Source organism: Corvus kubaryi, unplaced genomic scaffold (assembly GCF_017639235.1).
Source record: "Corvus kubaryi isolate FWS band 111438036 unplaced genomic scaffold, C.kubaryi_AGA036_p1.0 split1-131, whole genome shotgun sequence".
NCBI lineage: Eukaryota > Metazoa > Chordata > Aves > Passeriformes > Corvidae > Corvus > Corvus kubaryi.
In genome coordinates, this window is record NW_024582073.1 from 16,408,535 (window position 1) to 16,429,925 (window position 21,391).

At 40.8% G+C, this 21,391-nt stretch overlaps 2 protein-coding genes across 2 annotated transcripts; one reads left to right on the top strand and one right to left on the bottom strand.

The window, feature by feature from the left end:
• Positions 1 to 1,457: 1,457 nt before the first annotated feature.
• Positions 1,458 to 10,960, bottom strand: CLRN2 (clarin 2). The gene is made up of 3 exons (XM_042052973.1): positions 10,005 to 10,960; positions 5,065 to 5,244; positions 1,458 to 4,656 (listed from the first exon to the last, which is right to left on the bottom strand). Exons 1-3 carry the CDS (start codon positions 10,255 to 10,257, stop codon positions 4,391 to 4,393), a joined length of 699 nt encoding a protein of 232 aa, XP_041908907.1. The 5' UTR covers positions 10,258 to 10,960; the 3' UTR covers positions 1,458 to 4,390.
• Positions 10,961 to 11,107: 147 nt separating this feature from the next.
• Positions 11,108 to 20,490, top strand: QDPR (quinoid dihydropteridine reductase). The gene is made up of 7 exons (XM_042052975.1): positions 11,108 to 11,321; positions 11,440 to 11,532; positions 12,936 to 13,032; positions 13,825 to 13,965; positions 16,294 to 16,402; positions 17,735 to 17,818; positions 19,622 to 20,490. Exons 1-7 carry the CDS (start codon positions 11,238 to 11,240, stop codon positions 19,728 to 19,730), a joined length of 717 nt encoding a protein of 238 aa, XP_041908909.1. The 5' UTR covers positions 11,108 to 11,237; the 3' UTR covers positions 19,731 to 20,490.
• The last annotated feature ends 901 nt before the right edge of the window (positions 20,491 to 21,391 follow it).

Consider the following 21,391-nt stretch of genomic DNA (forward strand, 5'->3'; position numbering starts at 1 on the left):
ATGGCACCGGCGCGGCGGGCGAGCGGCGGCGGGCCCGGCGCGCCTCGCGCCTCATCAGCCGGCGCCGCCAGGGGCGGGGCCCGCGGCCGCGGAGGGAAGGGCCGGGCCCGCCGGAGCGCTCCCTAGGCCGGGAGTCCGGGGGACGGGAGCTGGGGTTTTCTGCCGGTGTACCAGCATTCGTACGAGGGGGCGGCTCGGCTTTGTTAAAAGCTACAAATGTTTATTAAACTATGAAGGTAGGGGGAGTTCTCCTTTGTGGTTGAAGGAGAAGACGCTTGCAGAATTACGCTCATATAACCGGAACCATATGAATTGCCAAAGATGTGCCTTTGCAGCTTGTAAAATATGTATTGCCAAATATGTACTGCTTCCGCTTATAAGTTATGTAAGTAAAGAGATATTATACCAAATATGGAAGAGAAAGATAAGGGTCATGAAGAGGATACAAGAGGAAGACTTCTTACTTCCTCCCAAAGCCCACCCGGAGGCAGAAAAAGACCCCTTAGCAACTAAGAATACATGCGCAGAACTAACCACTAGTGGAGACATGGAAGAACGACAGAAAGACACGAATACGGAAGTATGAAGATATAAAAACTCTGCCCACAACTAGAAGCGTGTGACAGTTGGCGGAGCGGAGACTCCCCTGTCACCCAGCGCTGCTTTTGCTCACATTCTACTTGCTTAATTATTAATAAATTCCATCTAAGAAAATCAAAGTGTGTTATTATTTGTTAACTAACAAATCACAGCTTCACACTGGATTTTTGCCCTCTCGTGGCATATTCTAGATACGTGGTCGTATTTCTCTCGGGGGTTTCTCACAGACTTAAGCAGCCCTGGTCTGCATACTGCATACTTAATTTGCATATTGAAGATTAAAATGTAAATTATTTAGGAAAAATAAAGCTTTATTGCAAACGCACGTTATTTTCTATGAGAAAGCAGTAACAATCTCAGGCTGAAATTATAAATAGAAATAAAAAGGTGGTAATTGAAAATAAAAAAAATGGTGAAAATGACTGTGGTTATATTTTGTCAGGAAAATTCACAACAGAATACGAGATCTGTATTCTGTCACTGTACTGTCAGAAGTAGATATATGCTCAGCAAAAGCACTGCATGGAAAAGAACTGGTTGGAGTTTGCTGACAGCTATTGTATTGTCAGTCTGAAGAGCATTGAACATGCACTGGACTTTAATTTCAGGTGATCCAGACCCTTTTTGTCTCTTTCCCTGCCCCTGAAGTGTGAAGCATAGATTTTAAGTAATTCATTTTTATACGTGAGAATAAGACACCTTATGACACTATGTATAACAATGTTTGCTTTTCCATACATCTTTAAGTGGAGTTACGCTGTTAAACCAGCAGAACATGATGTAGAAGGAGTTGGGCCTGTTCTCTAGGAGTCCATTGCATTTCCCACCTACCAGCTTTTTCCATGAAGTACATGGTACAGAGACAAATAACATGTTTTATTAAGAACAGCAGCAGTCAGAAATAATGACTGAGGCAAATGGCATCCAATTTGATTTATCTTGTAAAAATACATTTTTTAAACATTAAACCGTCATATTATTTAAAGGATCAAAGTGGTAATTGATTTTTACCTTAATTTATTTTGGCAAGGCTGTTGGATACAATGAGCAGTTCCTTAGTTCTTTGAACTCCATAGCTTCTCTACTTACATGGTGCTTCTATATATTATTCTGCACATACAAATTAAGTAGGTATTTTTGGGATATATGAGGACGTCTTTAATTTTATGGAAAGATAAGGTTATACCCATAACGTCTTCAAAGTTCTGGGCAGATATTGCTCATAAATGTTCTCCTCTGGGATTTCAAATCTTCCAAGGTAAGAAGTGCCCCCAGAGAAGTATTAATTTCCACGTGTTGAGCATGCATATGATCAGATACACTATGTGAAGCATAATAAAAAATGTGTAAATAAAGTAGACCACATATATCAAGTTGCACGTTTTTGAAATTAGTTTATGATGTACAAGGGAAAGCTGAAAAGGTTTAAGTGATAATCTTACCTGTTGTTAACCCCAGGATGTGCTTTGTAATTGTACATTTCAAATATGTATGACTGCATTTAACCTTTTTTTCTGCAGATAAAATTTCCCAGGGCAAATATTCCATGCATTGACCTATCAGTGTATCTTAGCAGAGCTTAAGCTTGGACAACCCGTGCAGCTGAAAGGTTAATTTAGCCTTACATCTGTTTCATTAAGTTTAGCTCATGCATGGCGATACTTCTGTTCACTCTGAACTGAAAATACTGCTTTCTCACAGGTCACAACACTGTCATTGGGTGATAATGTTATTTGGTCATTCTACTCGTGCAGGTACAGTATCCCACAATGATGCTTCATACATCTGCTGTCAGACAAATCTTCTTTTGGACCTTTACTGCAGAGTATGCTCCACTGTTGAATTGATTCAAACCAAGAAATTAAAATGCTGATCAGCCCAGCCATCCCCCTTTAACTTCATCTATACAGTGCATTCTACAGGTTCTTCCACAGAGCTACTGTGACCTATCTAGGAATCCACTCCAACAAATGTTTAATCTTGTCCTTACCTAAATAGTCCTAAATGATTCTTATTCAACAATATTTTTGGAAGGGGTGGAAATTTGGAGGCCATTAACCAGTTTATTATCAGTATGAAAATGTGTTGCAATACATGCATATTAATATTACTGAAAAGCATTTTCAAAGCAATCTCTTAATATGGAGGATTTAACAATCTGCTTCCTTCTCACCTCCTGAAGAAAACTATATTTAGTAAAAGCTAAGTTACATGTCACAATATAATACTTTCTGTACAGTAACTACGTCTAAATTATACATGTTCATAGAAAGAGTACAAATGACAAGTATTACATTTTCTACTTGCATAATTATGCTGCACTTCAAGTTTTTCTATTTCAAAGCCACTCAGAATTTTCTGGGAGGGGAAGATGGTGGTACCACAGAAGCCTCTGTGGACAGTTTCCCCGGCACTAATGTGTTGTTACCCTCTAAGACACTTTCATAGACTGGGTTTGTTTGCTGCCTGTCCATGTACTGGGACCATCTTTCTGGAGTTGTGGCCCAGGTACAATCTGAGTGAAAGCACCAGCAAAATCAGAAGAACTGTGAAATAAGAGGGTGGTATAAAATAGGAATCACTTTTTCTGATTTATTGAGTCTCTTTTATGCTAAAATTTTAATTGTTTTATTTCATTGAGAAATGAATTCCCTAGACTCATCATAATTTTCTGTCTCTTAAATTTTTAAAAATAATTTTAGTCCTCCTGAAAAAAAAAGTGGCTCATAGTGTCTTGAAGAAGACAGGTTATTAGGGCCTATTGCAGAGGCACCCTCACAAATTTCTGCTTCACTCATAATCCTCCTAACCTTGTAGAGCCAAACCCAGAGATGGTAGAGATCACTGTATCCATTCTTAGTGGTACATTCCATATTCTTTTCTCAAAAATATTCACTCCTCGTGACCCATGAACTGGTTGAATCCCTGTCAAAACCATGGTACTTCCTAAGAAAGCAACTTTTCCATCCATTTAGCCAGCTCTATTCATTTCAACAGTGTTTCATCATACATCACTTTTACTTGATTTCAGATGGACTTAACAATTAATGCAGTTATAAAGACAATTAATCTGTCAGAATATTATTTTCCAGGTTATCTAAAAGCACTATTACCTTTAATCTGTTTACTTTATTTCCAGAAGCTGCAATGAAACATTCATCTAGCAACTAAGAATTTTTTCTTCATAGACTAATAGCATCCCATATACTTTACATTTCTCACTTCTTTGCCTTGGGGTATTGGATAATTTCTGTTTTAAAAACATTTCACACACACTTAGACTTTGCTGCCCCTTAACTTTAGCCTCACATATGATGTTTTCTTTTTCAATGCTGTATAACATCATCAAACATAACTTATATGTCCCTCTCAACATGCTCTAGATAATTCTGTGAAAGTGAATGCCAAACATACATTCTTTCTGTTTTGAAATAACCTTATAGTTTCAAAGATTTGTGATAAACATGTTTTCTTTCTAAATAAAGAAGACACTTTGTTTGATGAGATAATATTTTACCTTAGTTTTCTAAAATATGCCAAAGTGCAAATGTTCTAAAAACTGAGTAACAGCATATATTCACTGCAGATATCAGTCCATTTTGAGAATAATGATATTTATAGCATTTGAGATTTTTTACTTTTTCACAGACATGTTAGTTGCTGGTATTGTAGACTGACATCTTTACTCAGGTTTATATGTAAATCATCTATCCAGAACAAAGGCTGAAGAGCCAAGAAGCTGTTCCTATCACAACAGTTCACTTGACCAAAATAGTTTTGTGTAGATTTGTTAGTACATGATATCTTCTGCCGTAACATTCACTTCTTCTGTTTTAGTCTTAATTTTAGGGAAATGAATCCCACTAATGGCTATTAGCAGCAAATTGACTGCATGTGCTGTGGCACTTGCCACACAAATCCAAAAACAGTCTTCAGAGCGTTCCTCTAAGATGACGAACCGAAAGACATTTTCCTGAAAATTGGCAATTCTTTCTGTGACGTGATGAAGTTTCACAGCAGCCATGAAGCTGGTGACTGCAAGTACTACAAATCCACCTGCAACAAAATGAAGTATTTACCATTATCAAATCAAAACAATACAGACATTTTGATTGTGCCTCAAAAGACTTATTGAATACATCAGTGAGCACTCTACAGAGTAAGGATAGACAAAAGCATGGCTTAAAACCTTCAAAATGCTTAGGCTTTATTGTATGGGCAAACATACTTTTATCAGTGACACAAAGCCTAAAGGCTGGCATTCATAGCTCCTGTTAAATGTTGACTAGACGCAATAAGCTGAGATGCCACCTGGAAGTTCTGTTTTGATAGGTGAGAATTCACTGCAACCGTCATTGTGCTCACAAATATTTAAGTCAAAGAGGTATTTACCAAGGCAAAAGAAGGAACTTGTATCATTTTCTATGAGTGTAACTAGAAAAAAACACTGGTAAATGACTTTACCTGCAAGGAAGTTCCAAAGGCATGCTCCTGCTGGACCGTTAATAGCCCGGTAAGGAACTTTTATTGTGTTAAGAATGCAGAATCCAAAACTGACCAGAGAAAAGAAAATGGCCACACAGAGGAATATTATGATCATCACATGCAGGCCTGTGTTCAACTTTTTCACCATGTGTGGGAAAACTGTCAAGGAAAAATAAATGGTGTATTCAGTGTATAGCTTTTCTTGATGATGGTAAACATCACACTGTGCTGCTGCTTCAAATTCAGTTTATATTTAAGCAAGACTATTTTTTACAGAGATGTGGAATTCAGCTAGTTACACACACCTCAGTTCATGATGCTTTATTTTTCAGTGCATCAGATAAACCAGGGATATTCTGCTACAGGAATAATCTACACAGGATCTGTGATTAAGGATTCAGGCTTAAGTCCTGTTTATTTATCTAGTGGTGTTAATGTCTTTATCTCTGCTGCTGTATTGTCTGCTGCATACTTTCCTGTCTCTTTTTCACCTCTCTTCTCTGTACCAAACTCCTGATTTTGAGCTTCTCATTCCTGTCTCATGCTTTTAATCTCATCCATTTGGAGTCTGATAGTCTCAGTTTCCTTGTTCGGCCCCTTGCTGCTTAAAATAGTATCACTTTTTCCTGTGTTTATTTTCTCATGTTCTTTTTTTCTATTCCTCTCTTTACTGCTGGCTCCAGTGAGATCTGCCCTGATTTCATACATCCTAATCCCACAGGTTTGCCCTTTAAGATTCTCCTCTTGGTTTCTCATCTCATGTTTATAGCCCCTTTATGTTTTTCTGGGCATCTGGCAGGGTTTTATCTACAGATGTAGGAAGCTTGTAAGTATTGCAGTCAGGTAGGCTTTAGGTGAAGTGCTCCCATGTTTTGCTACAGGCACAAGCTCTCCTTAAGCAGACTGTCACTTGCTTGTCTCTAGAGAACAGTAATCTTCTTGGTTCTCTCTTCACAGTAACAGGTGAAGGGGGGGGTGAAGGGGGCCAGCAGCAGGAAATGTACACCTGAATGTTTAGTTTATCCTGCAGCCCTTCAGTAACACAATCAGAAGAAATGTGAGTAGGGAATTGTGGGTGACATGTTGACTGAGAGGAAAGAGAGAGGCTGATTGAGAGGAAACCCTAAAAGACAAAGTGATCAAAAAGAGACCTTCAGCATAGCACTGCACACTCATACATGTTTTGAAGAACTTACTGCCTAATTACTAAAACATTACTACAAAGAAGGTATACTATAATATAAACAAATAAATAAATAAATTCCTTCCTGTGCTGCATAACTGACAAAAAACCCCCAAAGTCCAAACAAGCCACCTAAAAAGTAGGCAGGAATAGTTAGTGGATGTCACCATGAACATCAGGCATACAATTTGATCATGACATGTGTTGGGGTTTCAGTTTAGTCTTAGTTTTTTTTCCTGTTAAAGGAATTTTTTCCCATATGCATGTTGCTAGGGGACAAATAGCTGTACTTAAGAAAGACAAAAAGGGGGGTGGGGCGGGCCTGGCTACTCCCTTGTCTACACCTGGGTGTGGGGTCAGTTCACTCTGAGCGTCCGGAGAGAGGAGCTGCAGAGAAAGGAGCTGCTGCTTCTTTCTTTTTTGGCCGTTCTTTCTTCCTGCTGGAAACAACGCCGGGACCCCAAAAGCCGCTTTCCCTGCCCTGCTGGAGACCGGGCTGTGGCTGCCCTGCCCCGCTGCTGCTTCGAGCTTTCGCTACGCTGTAGCCCTGCTCGCCCTGCCTGCCTGGGCCTCCGTGGGGTTCTCCCATCTGGATACATCTCGCCTGCCACCCGGGATTTGCGTCCGTCCCTGCCGCTCCAGCCTGCCGTTCTAGCCTGCCGCTCTAGCCTGCCGTTCCAGCCTGCCATTCCAGCCTGCTGTTCCTGAGAGTCCGGGATCGGCTGCCCAGGGGTTTGTGAAGCCTTTGTCCCATCCCTTCCCGGGATCCCGGGGCACCGGTGCCGCGTGCTCCCCGAGCTCGCTCCGGAGCGCCCCCTGCAGCCGCGGGGGAACCATCGCACCTGCCCTGCTCACCGGGAGCCGCCAGCGCCCCTGCCGGCTGCGAGCGGAACTGCACCCGAGGGGAAAGGGCCCGACAGCCGAGAAGGCTGGGACTGGGTTTGTGATTGTTTGCTGTTACTGCCAGAGTTGTTGTTGTTTTGTTTGACTGGTTATATACATATATATATATATATAGTAAAGAGCTGTTATTCCTATTTCCCACATCTTTGCCTAAAGGCCCTTGATTTTCAAAATATAATAACTTAGAGGGAAAAGGGGTTATATCTGCCACTTCAAGGGGGGGCTTCTGCCTTCCTTAGCAGACACCTGTCTTTCAAAACCGAGACAACATGACAGAATTATAGTAGATTCTGTAGAAAAAAATCATACTGTAGAAATCCCATACAAAAATATTGTGATTCAACAGATCTGTTTCAGTAGCTCATTCTGGGGTTATAGTTGGGCCTGGTGTACAGAGGAGCTACAGGAGACTGACAAGATGAAACGAGGGGACTAAATGAGAATCAGAAGTATATATTAGAAATGGGAATCCAAAAACTAGGTTGCTTTCTGACTGGAAAACAACTGGCAGTGTAACAAGAAAGCACACGGAATTAAGCCTCCTTACAAACCATCAGAGATTTTAGGGCAGTTGTAAGGATTATTTGGTCTCTTTTCTGAGTCTCGCAGCCAAGTCCCAAAGACAGGTCTGGCTTAGTATGCAGAAATAAGAATCCATGGGAAGGATATTTCCATGGAGACTCCTGACACAATCCAGCAGTATTTGCTATGCACAGGCAAAATGTGTGGCTTCCCCAGCTTGTTCTCAGGGTTTGACTCAGTTGTCAAAACACGAGCATCTTATGCCAACTTAGGTGTCTTAGGACCATCATAACAACCCCATGGGTCTAACATACATGTTGCACTATATATGGGACACTTCCAGATGCAGCAGCTGGAGGCCAGATATACATCTTGAGGAGTACAAAAGAGCACTGGATACCTATTATGGCAATTGAGTCATGCTGTCACTGTCCCAGCTAAAAGCGAGTATGCCAGCCGTAAGTCTACTCTAGTGAATGTTAACAGAGGGAAAGGGGATGTACCAATAACAGTAAATTATCTCAATTTGGAATTCCAAAGTGCCAGAGGTACTGCCATACTGCACCATATGAGGTGTTAGCTTTGTCTTGATCTATGGTGCCAGTGAAGTCCCATTTATATCATTACATCCCTCAAGAAAAGTCTCACAGTTCTTGCTCTCCAGTAAATTCAGAATGCTTAGAGATTAAGGGGGAAATTCAAACCAGAAAAACGTCATGTCAAACACAGAATCCCCAGTCCTGCTCACCATTGTGCAAAAGTAACAGCTTTGTGTATTGTTGTTTGAAAACAGTATTGTGAAAATATCAAACTCAATAGAGTTATTAAAATATTTAAAAGGGAAAATCTCTGGAACACTCGTTGACCAAAATGCGTATTTGTGCCTACTGAACTTAATGACCCAGTTTTACAGTTCTAATGGAGAATTCTTACTACCTTCAGTGAGAGCTCTGTTTGTCTAAGGAGTGCAGGCTCATGTCCTCCAAATGCATATCAATGTGCTCCAGTGTGACTGTGGAACATTATGCCTTCCTCTCAGGTTACACAGGAAAAAATCTGAAAGTTTATTAAATAGTCCAGAAAGTTGTACAGAGTTTTAAAGGAGATTGGCTACCTTTATCTTCATCTCTGACAGAATGGGGTGAAAGAACTGGGATTGAATGAGCATGACTGCTATGTCCATGTCATGAAGTTGCAGCTGCAGTCAGAGCTTGAGCAATAATTTGGTTACTCTAAAAGTGACCAGTCCAAATTAATCCAGTTTAAAAACTGGTCATGCTGATCTAAGTTGAGGTTGCTCTGGTTCTTTTCTCCATTCCCTCTCAAGTCCCACAGTCACACCTGCCTTCAAGTTTTTATAGAAGTGCTTGTGCAGTTGTGTAGTCAGACACGATCCTGTGGGAAAACAATTATTTATTTTTGTAGGTTAAATTTTTGGCCATTTTAACTTCTGAACTACCTCACCACAACAACTACCAGAGGCAATGCAAAGGTTGGGACAGGACAGCATTGCTGTGGGCTAGGGAGAGGGTGAGACTGCAGCAGCTTCAACTCATATTGGTTTAAGTTGCAGGAAATCTGTACAGTGAACTAAAAATCTTCAATGCAAATTACCATTTTCACTACAAAACAGGATGACTGAAATGTGGAAACTATCGAGCATACAGCTCAGTGCTTTCAAGACCTCAAGAAAATATTTTACGTTAAAAGGAATACATTTAGAAGAGTTTCTACAAGTGTTAAGAATTCAGCAATTTATTGTCTCCAAACTTAATAGAAAAGAAGGTGAGAATTTCTTCAACATTATTAATACAGTTAGTGGTATGTGCTATGGTAGACATTTGCATTATGACAGCCAGAGAAATACAAAAATGTGGCCAGCTAAATAAATCTTTGCTTCTTAAAGGGAAAAAACCTCAGAAGAGTTCAACAGAGAAGGCAAGGACAGAAGCAGAGAGATGGCAAAGCAAAACTTGGCATAGGAAAAAGTCAGTCAAGGGGAAAGTATGATTTACAGGGTCATCTCCAAATGACTTTCAACCCCTTCACAAGGCTAAAAGGAAACTCTCCATCTATCCCTAGGGATCTTTTTTCCCATCTTGATTCCAGGACTACAGAGTACAACTGTAGCAAAAATCACTCCTGAAATGATAGAAATTTTATATTCACACTCAAACACCAAACCATAAAGACTGCATATTTATTTAATAATAATAATAATTTGCATTCTATGAGTTCTGTAAACAAAAAGAATAAAGTGCTAAATTCCAACTAGACATTAGACTAAATATTCAACCAAAATTGTACTTACTTGTGAATTTGGAATGCCGCCCACCCAAGCCACACTGGCGTGTTTTGCCGCCCCGAAAGAGTCCATAGTAAATTTCTCCAATGAACTTGACCAGCTCTGGATCTGTGGCATTGACCAAATCAGCTCCTGTTTTGCAAAGGATCTTTCCAGTCATCCACTTTGGGGTCCCCATTGCAACAACAATCAAGATAAAAGACACAAAACTTACTAGAGAAGCCAAGGAAAATAACGTCTTTTTAAAGCAGCCAGGCATCCTAGTGCTTTCAAGGGATCATCTCCAAGCCCTATCTGCAGTAGTCAGTTGTATTTCCCACTTTTCATCATGCTCCAAAATCCAAAGCCGAATATCAGGCATTTCAAAATACTTCTCTTCGTATATTGAAGGTCTAGCAATTAATCTGTATGGTTAAAAATCAAGGCAAAAAATACATTTTCCTGCAACATCCTGAAATGGTTGCAAGTAAGGGCTTCATTACATTGTAGCCCGGTGATGCTTCTTTCTGCAGTAAGTAATTCTATCTCTATGGCCTGTCTAATATTTCCTCAAGGGTTTAATTGTCCTGCTCAAATGACATCAAGCTTTTTACTGTAACCTCATGTGAAGAAAATTTCGAGAAGAATCCAGTTTCTTAGATTATTAAAGAAAGTGGGTAAACAGTTGTGTGCAAGGGACAAAGCATTAAAACAGTGTAATTTGGCTGGAGGATTCTGCTGTTGCCTGAGCCGTGCTGAGCTTCCCGGCGCTTGCTCCCACCCAGCTTCTAAATGTCACTGCAGGCAGAGTTATCTGAAGGGCAGAAATGATGGGTCTGGAATCTTCTGAATTACAGCGGGGCGCACAAAGCCCTTCGCAGCCGGGGTGGCCTGGCCAGCCGTGCCGTAGCCCAGGGCACTCATGCGGCGTAACTCAAGCTACAGGTGCGATCCATGAGCGCTACAGAAAACCGGCCGTAATTGCCCGCACACTTCTACGGTTACTGCTACCCGAGCCCTGGGAGGACCTTCAGAACCACTAATTACTTAATTAACAGCAGGACTGGTAACACGGCCCCCTGGCGTGGCTCGGCCGAAGTATTGGGACTTCGCCGCCTCCGCCTGCCCCCGACTCCGCACGGCCCGGGCGGGCGGCCCAGCCCCGCCCTTGGCACCACCCCCGACCGGGCGCTGCCGCCCCTCGCCCGCCCCGCGGGGCGGCCCATCCGCCGGCGGGAGAGCAGCGCCGGGGCGGCGGGCATGGCGGCGGGCCGGGTGCTGGTGTACGGGGGCAGGGGCGCGCTGGGCTCCCAGTGCGTGCGGTACTTCAAGTCCAAGAACTGGGTAAGCGCCGGGCTGGGAGGTGGCGAGGCGGGGCCCCCCCGGGGGAGCGGCCGTGCCCCGCCGGGCCGGGCGCTGCGGGGCGCGGGCCGCTAACGCGGCGTTCCTCTCGCCGTGGCAGTGGGTGGCCAGCATCGACCTGGCGGAGAACGCGGACGCCAGCGCCAACGTGGTGGTGAGGGCGACCGACTCCTTCCCCGAGCAGGCCGAGCAGGTGGGTCGGCGGCGAGTGGGGGCCGGCCGGTGCTGGGTGGGGCGGTGCCCCAGGCGGCCTCCCCCGGGTGCGTGCATCCCTTCGGCCGGGCGATGCGCGCAGCCTCGCCGCGGCTGTGAGCATCTCTTTCGCTGCCGCCCGCGGTGAGCAAGGCAGCTGGAGGGATGGGTCCGGCTCCTTGCAGGAAGCAGGAGCGCAGTCGGTGGCGGTCGTGCGGCCATACCGTGAAACTCAAGGTCCTTCAGCTTCTGCTCGTCGCTTCTTTTTAATTTTTTGTAATTCCTTTTAACTGAATACACAGAAAGAGCTTGATCCGGGATATTGGAGGCTCAGCACATAAGGCAGTTTTGCTTTGCTTTTGTTTTGACTTTTAAAAGTCACAGACTGAACCAGGTGGGTTGTAATGAAGATGGGTAAGGACATCTTAAAACGCAGCACTTCTTTCAAATACCCTGACTTATAAATGTGTTGTGTGTAGGTAGATGGCATGCTCAAAGCGTATGAACCTAAACCCCAAGGGATCCTAGGAGAATACACTGGTTTCCACAAAAGTGAATATGGGAGTATCTAAGACAGCCTAAAAAAATACTTTGCTGTATTCTCAATAGATAGGGTTTAGTTTTTGCATTTTAAGTTTCAAACCAATTTCTGTTACTGATATACTGAATATCTACCCAATATGTTTTCTTTATATCTACACAACCCCTAAAGCTTCGAAAGAGTAACATAGAATATTTGCAATACAATTTTCAATAAGTCTTTGCAAAAGCTATTGGTTCTTTTTCTCTTGTTGAGAGATGAATTGTTTGCTATTTACTTTGACAGAGAAAATTTGTAGCCAACAAATTCATTACCAGCTGCGAGATCTTACATTTGAAAGAGAACAAATTGTAGATACCTAAAAGTATACAAGCTCAAATTTAACAGCCAGGCTCAAACTGATGGTTGTGGTCTAGACAGAACCAATAAGAAGGCCAATCTTTAGTTGTTTTTCTTGCACTGTCATCAAAAGTGACGCCAGTAGTCCTAGTCAGACCTGGAGTTTTGTCCCCATCTTAAACAGCACCATACTTGGAAGAGAACCTGCCAAAAGCAAGTCAATAATAATTTTTAACGATAGAGGTAAGGGTCAGGAGTTTCAGCTCTGATGATCCCTTATTTCCAGTGACATCACACGCTCTATGGCTTTCATCCATCTGAGTTTCACCTATAGTTATTTTTCAACACTGTTGTTTTGAGTTCATAGATCATAAATATTAATTTTCTATAGCTGTTTAAATTGCTTTGTCTTGTGTTACTCCAATACATAAGTAGGAAAAAGTAACTTTAGGGCATTCTTGGTGTTTACCTCTTTACCTTATCAGTTCAGTGTTTTCAGTATATTCTTATTCTATGTGTTGAAGGTGACAGCAGAAGTTGGAAAACTTCTCGGTGAAGAAAAGGTGGATGCAATCTTGTGTGTAGCTGGAGGATGGGCTGGAGGCAGCGCCAAAGCCAAGTGTAAGCCTTTGGTACAGCCATGCTGGTGAAAACATGAAGGATAGCTGAGAGAAGTCCTTAAAAGTCTTTCTTCCTGAGTCCAGAAGAGGACAAAATCATAAAAGTACAAAATAGCTCAGTCACAGTGCTTCTTTGTGCTTCTCTGAATTTTTGCTGTCTGTTAAATTTGCACAACATTTAGTTTCTTCAGTAATGTTTGTTGATGCACTAATTTTTTTCAAAAAGTTTTTGATGTGCATTCTGAAGGAGCTCAGCATTATTATCTATGAGCTGACATTTCCTGAGATTACTGGTGTCAGGCAAGTTATAAAAGACAGTGCTGGGTAGAAATATTGATGTTGTTTCCTAAGTTATTGCTTTATGCATAAAACTTCAGTTGCCTCCTGCAGTTCTCTGAGCTGTTACTGTGCAATACAGTATTGGAAGGCACTGCCTAATCATGCTACAGAAAAAAACCTTCAAAAAAACCCTTAAAAAGAGGTTTTCAAACATGTAATATTCAGAATGAAATTTTATACTTTGCCCACTACTGTAGAGATACAAGAAGAAAAATAGCCTTTTCTGTCTGGAGTGAATTTGGTAAAATGTGTCCTTTTCTTCTCCCTTCTGGTTTGGATGTTACAGGCTCAAAGAGAAAGGAGATACAAAAGATATAAATGATATTTTACAATGTGGAAGTAAAAAATGGTAGAAAGCATGTTTTCATAGTGCTGTTGCACTCTGTGTAACAGTGAGGAAATCAGAGTTAAAAATCTTCTTTTGACTAATTTCACTAATTCTCTTCCTAATCAGCTTTATACAAAAACTGTGATCTAATGTGGAAGCAGAGCGTTTGGACATCGACTATTTCCAGCCACCTTGCCACAAAACATCTGAAAGAAGGTGGCCTCTTGACTCTGACAGGCGCTCAAGCTGCTTTGTCTGGAACCCCAGGTAAAATGCAGTGCATGACAGCTGCAGGGACACCAGCAGTTAGAGATGGTTGTTTATCTGAGCATTCTTGTTTGTGAAGCAATGGCTTCACACCCCAGTTCTTGACGTCTAGCACAAGTGGGACACTGCTGCTGAAACGTGTAAGGAAAGTGTAATTTTACAGGTAGCAATATTGGATCTCTCGAAGCCGTGGTGCAAATACATAGAATCAGTGTTAAAATAATATTTGACGTACATTGGTGAAATGTACTCGTCTAGTATATGGTTTAGAAAAAAGTTTGGGAAATAATGAAGACTAGAAGCACAAAGCAATGTAAGTACAATGTTTAGACAAAGTTAAATTTCCTATTCGTGTTCTGAAATACAGAGTCCTTAATTGACCAGTCTTTCTGTTCGTGATGACGCAGCTGATTCTGATAAACGTGCTTGCCCTGTTCATGTTCTGATTTAGTCTACCTTTGCTTCAGATGTAGATAAGCTTGTTGATTGTTGGCTTTGCACTCCGCTAGCTATTTAATAGGAGCTTCATTGGATTTTTAATCTTGCTCCTCAGCCATGTTGGTCTGCATGGAGGAAGAAATCTGGGAGCAATTTAAAATTAAAAAAAAAAAAGGCACCAACACACAAGCCCACAGGCAGCAAGAGGAAAGTTGGAGACAAATACTTCTATTTCCCAAGCTTTATTAGTGTCATTTCAATGATATTTTTAAGACACAGATTCTAAGATCTTAAAACATATACAATTTATGAATATTCTTGAAAGCTTTGCCTAACACTCTTCAGGCAAAAATATTCTATATATTTTCTAGTTAATGATTAATCTTCTGTGTTTATAGTGGCATCTGCTATAGTCAAAGATAAAAGGTTTATTTTGTGAGAATAAGCAGATGAATAATTTACAGTGAACTGCTGACTAACTATATACAAATGAAAAAAAAGTGAATTCTGGCAAACTTTCATGGTTTTTGTTTGGGTGGTTTTGGGAGATAGGGACCACAACACAGGAATCAAAGCGATGTGCCTTCCTGTTTTGAACTAGCTAGTTTCAGCTAGTCTGAATTGTTCTGAAAGTCACAGCAGTGCTTTGGGCAAACACATGCAACTTATTAACATCAGGAAGAATTGGGAAAGAGTTGTTACTCAACTTTTGCAAATATGCCTTATTAGCCTTGTTATGACCGGCTGTTCTGGAAGAAGTAATCTTTCTCTTGTTTGCTCTTAATGAGATTCTTCTTTTCCTATGAGAAAATGTTGCCTCGCATAATGCAAACTGAAGAACACTGAAAATTACATGAACAGTGACAGAAACAGTGTGAGAAATGTATCAGGCATGAAAAGGTTTCTAAGAAGATTTAGAATGTTTAGTTTAGGCAAGATGAGAGAGGAATATGAGACACATGAATGTTCTTATCATAACAATAAAATAAGTTAGCTAGTGCTGTCCATTATTGCTCCTAATAAAAGTGGGTGTGATACAATATGTATTTCTATTATATTCAAAATATGTCTTCAGGAATGTTGGAAAGGGGTGGGGTAGCTGTATAGATGGGTAGGAAGAAAGACATTCAGTTATAGTAGACAAAACACATTCATGTTTTCTTAGCTGCTTAATCTGTGTCCGAACTTCTTGACAGATGCATGCCTTGAGACACCTGAGACCTCTAGCACCCTGATTGTCCAGATCTTGTACCTGAGCAGTGTGCTTTATGCTCTGGTTCCTGCTGCTTTGACACTGCTAAATGGTGTCTGCCTAGAAAACAACAGTTTTTAGGAAGAAGTTTGCTTTCCCTGCACATTATTTATTAATTTTCTACCATGAGGGTTGGGTTTTTTTGTAGCTTTCTCTACAGGGGCTGTCAGACCTGGGGTGCTGACAAAGTGAATTCCAGATCTGAAAGGGAAGTGAACTGTATCTGTTCAGGTCCAAACTCACGAATACCTTAGTTATATGATTAAAATTAATAGAAGAGTGCCTTATTAAAATCTATGAGCATCTTCAGACTTACTCTGTTAAATTTGTGAGCTTAGCCCTGTAGGTCACATCCTTCAGGATGCATTTGGATACACTGACTGAACATGCTTGACTTGGTAAGCTGCTTATTTCTGTAGTGCTAAGTTAACTGAGTTCTGTGATAGTTCCTGGATGTCTACTAAAGCCCTCTTATTATTATCAGTTTTTTGTTTTAATGTATTTTAAAAGTGTGATTCTCTTCTGGCTGTGGTAAGTGGTCTTACTATTCATCAAACAGTCTTTAGTTTCTGTCATGTTACTGCTGATATTGAGAGCTGTTCTGATTGTGCTCTAATTTGCCGGTTTTTGATTTTCAGGGATGATTGCCTATGGTATGGCCAAAGGAGCAGTGCACCAGCTTTGTCAGAGTTTGGCTGGTGCCAGCAGTGGCCTGCCATCTGGTTCTGCTGCAGTTGCCATTTTACCGTAAGTGGTTGCTTAGCTGTCTCTGCCTGTGTTGTTTTATTTAGTTACTGCTGTAACCTACAGCCACACAGATATGCTTGCAGTGTCCTATTCACAGCACCCAGCCTCTCAGACTACTCACAGAGAAAGGGGGCATCTTGACTGGATGAACAAAGTGTTACAGAAGTCACCCTAAATATGATTACATTCTTTTCTTTGCCTTTGCAAAACAGTAGTGGATGTTAGGATTAAAATTTGATTTACTTTTAACCAGTTTAACTGTAGCCATGCATTGTCTGATTTCTTTATTTCAGTATAGACAGAACTGTAAAAATGAGATGAACTGTTCAGCACAGTTTTAGACTTAGCTGTGTGATAATAGTAAGGCAAAAGATTACTTCAGAGGTTTTCATTTGATTAAAGATGCTTCTTCATAAGGTGCTGCATATATATCTGTGCTTGATTGGTAAAATTAGACCAAGAAAGTTTAGCTAGTATTTGCCTGCTTTCATTTGCATCAGGAAAGCTAGTAAAAAGTGGATGGCCTAGTAGGTCTTCACTATGTTTAATTTTATCAATTCTGCTGCAAAAATTAAAAGTATTTTTCTTGCCAGGTCCATATCTAGTTCAGGACCCAAAGTTTAAGACCAGAGAGTTTTGTACAGGGATTTGGTACACTACCTGAATTCTCCCTTCTTTTGATTTCCTCACACACACTTCTTCAGGTCAGACAAGAATGGCATTAAATGTGTTTGGATGATTGACACCACCTTCTACAGAGCTTTACAGGCAGGCAGACACCAAGATCACTGGATTCTTGTACATGCTGCTCTTGTGTAGTTCTCATGCAAAACTCTGTTCTTAAGTGAATTTTTGAGAGGGTAAATATACCTTGGATTGTCAACAGTATCTCAGTGAGGGAGTTCTGCAAAGTTAACCCTTTCATGTCATTGTATGTAGCGTAAATATGTATTGTCAAAGTTAAAACTTCCTATGTTTGTGCATGTAGTCTCTCGAAAGCATGGATGTAGTGCATATGTGCTGTGCAGTACATGAAGCTTATTGCTGCCATTCCCTGTCTGGATGAGAGAGGTGGGAAGGGAGCTGCAAGCTAAGTGTTGGCCCCAATGGACAGTTCGTCGGTGAGCCCAGAAGCTTGGGGTTCTAAGTTGGAGCCTTGGATATACATTGAAACTAATGACTACGTTCTGTTAACACACGGGGAGGATGCAAGGGAAATCCATACCACATGGTGTAAAAGTCAAGCATGTTACAGCAGTGAATTGAAGCAGGTGGTGCTCATCAGAAACATGATATATAAATAAAAGGCTTGCTTATCTTTTTTAATCATAGGGTTACCTTAGATACGCCAGCAAACAGGAAAGCAATGCCTGATGCAGATTTCAGCTCCTGGACACCCTTAGAATTCATTGCAGAGTGAGTATCTGTGGGATAACTAAGCAGTTCCTCACTGTCCCTCTTGTTGCTGCATCTCAGTGCCTGTTCTTTTTAAATAGGTGTCTCGGATTTGGGTGGATTTTTTTCCTCCATCATCTTATTGTTTATCTTTCTAAATCACATTGGGTTTAATTGCACAGGTTTCCTAACTGGAGAAAATTAGCCTAACGCCATCAACTTCAGTATACATGAGTTATTTCAGCAAGGAAGATAGCCTTAAGCAGTTGGAAGCCAGAGAATTTACTAAAGCCTGTAGACAAATTAAATTGCAGACAGCAGGTGCAGGAGACACCTGGCTTAAAGATAAAGTGCAAATAGGCATGTAAACTTGGGTGGGTTTCTTTTTCTTTTAAACACTCTTTACTGCCCAGTTTATGGCATGTTAGTTCAGTTCTCTCAACTGGCAACATTCCTGCTCTTGTTTAAAAAAATTTAGTATTATCCACAAAAACTTGTCCTGAATGATGTTGCAAAATGCTGAAGCTGCAGCTGTATCTTATGTAACGGCAGGCTGAGATTATCTGCCTTACTGTTCTCATTCCTCAGAAGGTACAGCATGAGTATTGCATTCTGCAATGGGATGGGGAGTATCAGAGTTTCTGCTGAGGGTGAATTTTTTACATGTTTTAAAAATCTTTTAGAACTGACAGTGAAATTGAGTTTACCTATTGCTGAGTAGTTTAGTTCTGACATCAGATTTCCTTTTTTGTGAATTTTTTTAAGGTGGATGCCAGAGATGGAAATTTGCAGTTGCAGCTGTTTAGTTGAAGCCTCTGCAGTTGTCTGACGAGGCTCTTTAAAACAGGCCCCATCAACTGAATTTAGCTGGCCTGAAAATGTTCAGAAAAAGAGCCTTAATTTATTGTGCTCCAGAGACGGGGTAGCCAGATGTTGCAGATTTGCAAATTCATTTTTTAAGTTTAACTTCTGAGTAATTTATCCTTATAGGAGAATTCAGTTGATTGTTTTGTTTTGTTTCTAATTTCCTAAAATTTAACCCCAGCTTTGAAAACTGAAAATCTCACTGCCTGTGCAGCATCAGCATCTGTTGGCAACATCTGCATCTTGGGAAGGATGCAGGAAATTCTTTCCAATATGGCACTTGCGTTTTGTGCCCTGGAAGCTCTTGTTGGATAGTGGGTTGTTCCAATATGGCAATTGCTATGTCTGCACCATTGGAAGGGCTGAAGGACCTGTAAAATATCCTTCACTTTCTCTATTCTATTTTGAGGAAGGAGTTTATATTGTGGTTTGATAAGGAGTGTTCTGGTCTGCTACCTAGAATGTATCCATCTTACTCAGCACTATTTTGGATGTCTTACAGCTTTTTTTCCTCCCACTGAGACCACTTTCACAGTTAAATGTTGAAATGTTATAATGGCCTGTTGTCAGAGTAATGGGTTTAGCAACTCTATCCTAGCCATAAAACTTTATTTCTTTTATATATATGCTATAAGAGCAACTTAAGTAGCCCCTCCTTCCCTTTTCCAAATTATTTTTTTAATTGGGAAAAAACCTAGCCACCCTGACAATTTGAGCTCCTGGCCTTTTCCTTTGAGATGTTTTGGAAATTCTGTGTGCTCTAAAGCCCCTTGAATTTCTTTGGACCCTCTGTCCAGTTCTGAGGGTTTGAATCCAGTGATCACATCACACAGAGAACACCAGAGAGAGCAGAAGGAAAAGTAATAGGCTTGTATTTTATTCTTCCTGTCAATATACCTGATAGTAGTTGTTACTTTTTTGTTCTTTCTCACCCTGTTTTATCCATTTATTTTAAAACAGAACCTTTTATAACTGGATGACAGGAAAGGATCGACCAAGCTCTGGCAGTCTAATCCAGGTGATAACTACAGGTGGGAAGACTGAACTAGTTTCAGCAGCACATCTTTGATGTCAGTCACTTAAAGTGATGAAACTTCAGCAAAGGAGAAGCTGTGGAAAATCTGTCCACCAGTATAATCTGAATGGTCTTCTGTATCCAGTGTCTGTAGTTATTCCGTTAATTGAACCAGATTTCAAGTAATACTTCTGTGTTGTCAGTTGTGAGCTATCAGCATTTGTTTACCAAATAATATCAACTTGTCTGTAAACAAAAGTTGCAGGCTTTGAAGTCTGTAGATGTCCTAGTCCTGAGCATTATATGGCAACTTTACCTGTTTTCTGTGAAATGGGAATTGTGCTTAACTATGTCATGTGATTGCATACATAATGGTTGGATTTTTTTCTCTGTCAGTAAGTGTTTCTGGCAACTTACTGTAACTCTTTCAGTATTCTGTCTTTTTCTGTCTGAGACTATAACCCCACCCCTGCCTATTATGTTGTCTGTAGCCATAGGGAACACCACAGGCACATATCATATCCTAGTCGTGTAGCACTTTTCTTGTGAATGTTCCACTTGAGTTAATGAAACTGAATAGAGATTACTCACTTGAGAAGGAATTCTTAATTTGCCTTACAGTTCATAAGCTGCTCTCAGGCCTACAGTTGAAGGATAAAACTGTCATTCTGTCAAATGAATAGTATGCCTTTCTCTTAGTCATGATGGTTCTTGACTTTTTTGAAAAGCAAAGTGCCATCAAGAAGTAGAAAAAATGCAATTCTGTTTGAAAATGGAACTTCTTGTGCTAAATAAATGTATATTGTTTTATGTACTGGTTGTCTCCATTACTGTAATCCCAATATCTTGATAACATTTAATTGGTTTAGTTGAAAGTACAGTTCAGTTGTGGTAAAGGACTTAACTTTTTTTACTTATTTAATTCTGATCATGGTGCATGGTGTTTCTGCCAAAGATCTACTAGCCATGCACAGAGGCAGGCCTTCAGCTGGAGCAAATGTTTTCTTAAACTCAACCATGTTATGTGGAAACACAATTCAGATGCAGAGTGCAATCATTACCTGTTCTGAGCATAGACTTACATGGAATGAGTACTCTCGGATTTTTGGGAACATCTTGAAAGCAATTAAATATAAAAAGTTGTGTATATGTTCTCCCTCTTAACTTTTTTTGTTTTTATTAACTTCAGGCTTCTGCTGGGGAAGGATTTAGTGCCATGAGTCAGGAAACCTTTCCCCTCTTTCCACTGGAAAAGCTCACATGTGCCCATGTTAATTTTAACATGGAATGGTCGCCTGTTTTGGTATGACTGTCTCTTGTTTCTTTACTTGTTTTGTTTTGCTGTATGCAGAGGTGGAGGGGAATTTTTCTGTCCTGTCGAAACGGTCCAGGACTGTCAATTTGTAAATCTGCTTTTGATTTTAAGTGAAAAGCTCACAATGATGCTGCTGCACCAGCAGTTTCTACAGGCTCAGGGTACAGACAAAAACTGCAAGGCACTGGTAGGGAATGAAACCCTGGGGTGCTACTCAATTATTCTGGAAAAGGGGGTAGCTATCATACTACAAACTAACATGATTTGAAGGCTTCCCTTTGCCAAGCTAGCTAAAAGAGTGAATAGTGTTAAAGCATAATTGTGAATGGAAAACTTCTGGATTAACTTTCATCAGTTTTCAGGTATGAGCAGAAAGATACAAAAATGACATTATTAAAGC

Bases quoted from the DNA above. Each gene is read 5' to 3' on its own strand.
- CLRN2 (XM_042052973.1), bottom strand. From the start codon at position 10,257: ATGCCTGGCTGCTTTAAAAAGACGTTATTTTCCTTGGCTTCTCTAGTA. The intron at 5,245-10,004 runs GTAAGTACAATT...TTTCCTTGACAG, and splicing joins GCGGCATTCCAAATTCACAA to TTTTCCCACACATGGTGAAA. The intron at 4,657-5,064 runs GTAAAGTCATTT...ATTTTGTTGCAG, and splicing joins CCTTTGGAACTTCCTTGCAG to GTGGATTTGTAGTACTTGCA.
- QDPR (XM_042052975.1), top strand. From the start codon at position 11,238: ATGGCGGCGGGCCGGGTGCTGGTGTACGGGGGCAGGGGCGCGCTGGGC. The intron at 11,322-11,439 runs GTAAGCGCCGGG...TCGCCGTGGCAG, and splicing joins ACTTCAAGTCCAAGAACTGG to TGGGTGGCCAGCATCGACCT. The intron at 11,533-12,935 runs GTGGGTCGGCGG...TATGTGTTGAAG, and splicing joins TCCCCGAGCAGGCCGAGCAG to GTGACAGCAGAAGTTGGAAA.